Source organism: Trichechus manatus, unplaced genomic scaffold, assembly GCF_000243295.1.
Source record: "Trichechus manatus latirostris isolate Lorelei unplaced genomic scaffold, TriManLat1.0 scaffold00111, whole genome shotgun sequence".
Classification (NCBI taxonomy): domain Eukaryota; kingdom Metazoa; phylum Chordata; class Mammalia; order Sirenia; family Trichechidae; genus Trichechus; species Trichechus manatus.
In genome coordinates, this window is record NW_004444047.1 from 4,174,745 (window position 1) to 4,179,224 (window position 4,480).

Genomic DNA, 4,480 nt, shown 5'->3' on the forward strand with positions numbered 1-4,480 from the left:
TCTCTGCACTCTCCCTCCCAGTCACACACCAGCTCACCTCCCAGCTCCTGGTCTATAACCGACTGTCCTCTCATGTTCTCTGCAGTCTCCCCTCCCAGTCACACGCCAGCTCACCTCCCAGCTGCCAGGGCACTCCCGTCCAGCCTCTCACCTCGAGTATCATCACCACAAACTTGACAGCATCCTGCTCCTTGTCGGTGGGGAGGTGCAGGTGGCCGGGCAGTATGGAGAGCACCATCAGGTACTGCGCCAGGGCCCGGGCCAACGTGGTCATCGAGTGGTACAGCGCTGTGTCCCCTGAAACAGAAGCGGTGTGAGTGGGCGCGCACAGCGGGGGCCCCGGGCTCTTGAAGGCAATCACGCCACTATGTGAGGATCTGATGAGAGCAGACGGCATCTGTGCTCAACAGAGTGCGTTTTCACAGACACCCAGAGCCTGGTGTGCGATTCTGGAGACACATTCCCAAGGTGTGCCCCAGTGTTCCTATATGCCCGAACGGAAAAGCGGCAAACATACACGACGGGACAGGGTGAGCCTCGAGGCCAGCACGGTCCCTCATTTTAAATGCTTTCTACATTTACTCTGGGCACGGCACTCACTAGGCTTTGCAAGCTCTTTAAGAAATAAGACAAGCTTTTATTTTCATTACCAAATAGGTCATTCAGCTTGCTCCAGTAGGCTGAGGACTCGGCTGGGAGGAAAGGCTGGAACACCTGATGGGTGGTGGGGAGCTGCTGGACGATGCTGCTCATACGCTCCAGAGTCACCAGGCGGGCCGTTTCAAAGAGGTGGCTCCTGTGGCCCCCAGAAATTTCACTCATGCCGAGGCTTAAGCACGGGGCCAACAGGCTTAGGTTGAACTCCTGAAAGCAGAGCGTTGGGGGTTAACAACAACAATGCTAAGCTTTCAGTCAGGCAAGGAAAAACACAGTACGAAAAAGGATGATGCATGCATCTCTGAGGCAATGCAGATTACGTCACAGAGATATTTTTAAGAACATAATGTCTTTCATAAATTAGTAACTCCATTCAACTCTTATGATCAGTAAAGGATTATTTCTTGTCTCTTTTGGATACTTTGATTTTTAAGTACTATTTTGATTTCTTTTTGAGGTTTTAAATGTGAAATAAAAAAATTAATATGACTTAAAATTTTAACTGATAAAAATACAAAATTAAGAAATCAGTGAGAGACCAAACTTCCTGAAAGTCTGAAAGCGAGAAGCGGCATTCCCAGGCAGCTGAGATAAACCAAAGGAGCCACAGAGAAGTCAAAACTGGTTGGAAAAAAAGCATTTCAGATGACAAGGCTTCCATTTGTATTGTGTTTTGCCAATTTTTTTTTAACCATGTAAGGATTAAATTTCTCAGGTAGAATATCAATTTTATATTAGTTAATATTCAAAAAAGCCTACTTCATCATCAGTAAATAAAATGGAACCTTCCCGTTACAGTCAGTACTTCTGAAGCTATCAAAAGCACAATTAAATGAGCGCCCTGACGGGGAACACAACAGAGAGTCCCTGACGGAGCAGGAGAAAAGTGCGGAGCAAAACTCAGACTCACATAACAAGACCAGACTTAGTTGTCCGACTGAGACTGGAGGAACCTCTGAAGCCATGGCCCCCAGACGCTCTGTTAACCAAGATGTAAAACCATTCCCGAAACCCACTCTTCAGGCAAAGATTAGACTGGACTATATAACAAAAAATAATACTCGTGAAGAGTGTGCTTCTTAGTTCAAGCAGATACATGAGACCAAATGGGCAGCTCCTGTCCGGAGGCAGGAAGAGAAGGCAGGAAGCGACAGGAGCTGGTTGAATGGATACAAGAAGCCTGGGGTGGAAAGGGGGAGTGTGCTGTCACATTATAGGGATGGCAACTAACATCACATAACAATATGTGTATAAATTTGTATATGAGACATTAACTTGAGCTGTAAACTTTCACCTAAACCACAATTAAAGAAAAAAAAGCACAATTAGTGAACTTGGCAAATGAACTGGCCGCCCAGCACTAAGCTGGCACTGTGTGGGTCTTAAGGTACAATGATCTGAGCAGACGGACTTCTGGTCCTCAGTGAGGCCTTCTCAGATGGGTAAGAATCGGGCCTTTGGGGCACACGCCATGTCATCTTTCTCTGGAGCCGCTCTTGGTCCTCAGCTGGGCCCCCTTCACCAGCCCCCTTGCCTGGAGCTACTACCCATCTCATGCATCATGTTCCCACCCAGCCCCCACTTCTGCTTCGCCCCACCTGACGCACAGCAAGGAGGGCGCACACCCCAGAGGCTTCCCCACCTCCGGATTCTGGCTTCTTGCAGCTCTAGGAAGGAGGCCGGGGCTGAACTGCCTACAGGGAGCCCAAGGGGGTAAGCGGGGCTGGGCAGCTCCACACAGGGCCTCACTCCACCTTCGGGGGGTGGCTCACTCCACCTACAGGGGGGTCTCACTCCACCTACAGGGGGGTCTCACTCCACCTACAGGGGAGGCCTCTGCCCCACCTATGGGGGTTCTCACTCCACTTATGGTGAGGGCCTCACTCCACCTATGGGGGGGCCTCGCTCCACCTATGGGGGGTGTCTCACTCCACCTATGGGGGGGCCTCACTCCACCTATGGGGGTGTCTCACTCCACCTACTGGGGGGCCTCGAGGACCTACTGCACCTAGTGGGGGCCTCTATCAGGGGAGGAGGCCTTGAGGGGCTACTCCATCTAGTGGGCACCCTGAGGACCTACTCCATCTAGTGGGGGGCTTACTCTATCTATTGGGGGGGGCTTCGAGGACCTACTCCATCTAGTGGGGGACTAACTTCATCTATCAGGGGAGGGAGCCTTGAAGGTCTACTCCATCTAGTGGGGGCTTTACTTCACGTATCAGGGAACAGGGGAATCAAGGACCTACTCCATCTAGAAGGAGGGAGAACTACTCCATCTAACCGGAGCAGGGTAGGGGGTGGCAGTGGCTACTAAAGATACATTTCCAGAACATTATGAACAAGATTTTACGATGCACGATGACATCATTCCAACGTCTTCCCTCATCACCATGAGAACCAGTAAAGAAGACCTGACTGTGATTTAAGAACATCCACACTTTCTCTACATGGATGAAAGGTTGACATAAACACAACCTTCCCCCTTTGGGTTCTAACATGGGGAAACGTGGCTGGAATCCCATCCTATCACTGACCACATCAGAGTCTCTGCCATGAAGAGAAAGGTGAATGCTACCATCATGAGTAAATCACAAGATGTTGAAATGCATCCAGCCAGTAGACATCTGAGAAACTAGGGAGGTCAGGCCCAGCCACCCCCATGCCGCTCACTGAGTCCACCACGGACGCTCACCAAGTCCGTCAAAGACGCTCACTGAGTCCACTACGAAAGCTCACTGGATTCATCACAAACACTTATCTTAGGCTGGGTTCTCTAGAGAAGCAGAACCAGTGAAGTGTGTACACACACACACACGTACACACACACATACAGAGGGAGATTTATCTCAAGGAAATGGCTTGTAGAGGCTGGCAAGTACCAAGTCCGTGAGTGAGGAATCAGGCTGGAGGCTTCTTCTGATTCACGTAGCTGCAGGGGCTGATGAACCCAAGATTGGCAGGTCAGACAGCAGGTCGCTGGTTCAAGTCCCAAGAACCAGAGACCATATGATGACAAGCCAGATGCGGAATCCAGAGGAAGCAAGTGAGCTTTGCCAGAACGTCCATATGTACGTTGGATGCAGGCCACACCCCTGAGGAAACTCCCCTTACAACTGATTGGCTGATGACAACAGATCACATCACAGAGGATGACTACATCACTACATTGCTACCAAATTACATCATTATGTAACTGCCAAACTACATCAGTATGTAATCGCCAAATTACATCATTACACAACTGCCAAACTACATTTAATTGCCAAATTACATCATTACATAACTGCCAAACCACTGAGAATCATGGCCCAGTCAAGCTGACACACAACCTTTTCATCACAAACATTTACCAAGTCCATCACGGACACTCAACGAGTCCATCACAGACACTCATCGAGTTCATCATCAGTGCTCAATGAGCTCACCACGGATGCTCACCAAGTGCATCACAGATGCTTACTGAGTCCACCACAGACAAGCACTCACCAGTTCATCACAAACACTCACCTAGTCCACCACAGACGCTCACTGAGTCCACCATGGATGCTCACTGAGCCCATCACAGACGCTCACCAAGTCCATCACCAACGCTCACCAAATCCATCATGGATACTCACCAAGTTCATGAATGCTTACTGATTTCATCACGGACATTCACCAAGTTCTTGAATGCTCACTGAGTTCATTACGTCCATTCACCAAGCTCATGAATGCTCACTGAGTTCATTACGGACACTCACCAAGTTCATGAATGCTCAGTGAGTCCATCACAGACATTCACCAAGTTCATGAACGCTCACTGAGCTCATCACAGACATTCACC

General features: G+C 49.4%; 1 protein-coding gene across 1 annotated transcript in view; it reads right to left on the reverse strand.

Annotated features, from left to right (window-relative positions):
* Nucleotides 1-4,480, reverse strand: part of HTT (huntingtin) — a gene marked incomplete at its 5' end in the record, with an annotated part of 180,967 nt that overhangs the window by 29,592 nt on the left and 146,895 nt on the right. Inside the window, 2 exons of the mRNA XM_023738001.1 lie at nt 152-297; nt 651-864. Of these exons, the coding sequence (XP_023593769.1) occupies nt 152-297; nt 651-864 (360 nt within the window). The remainder of the gene's footprint in view (nt 1-151; nt 298-650; nt 865-4,480) is intronic.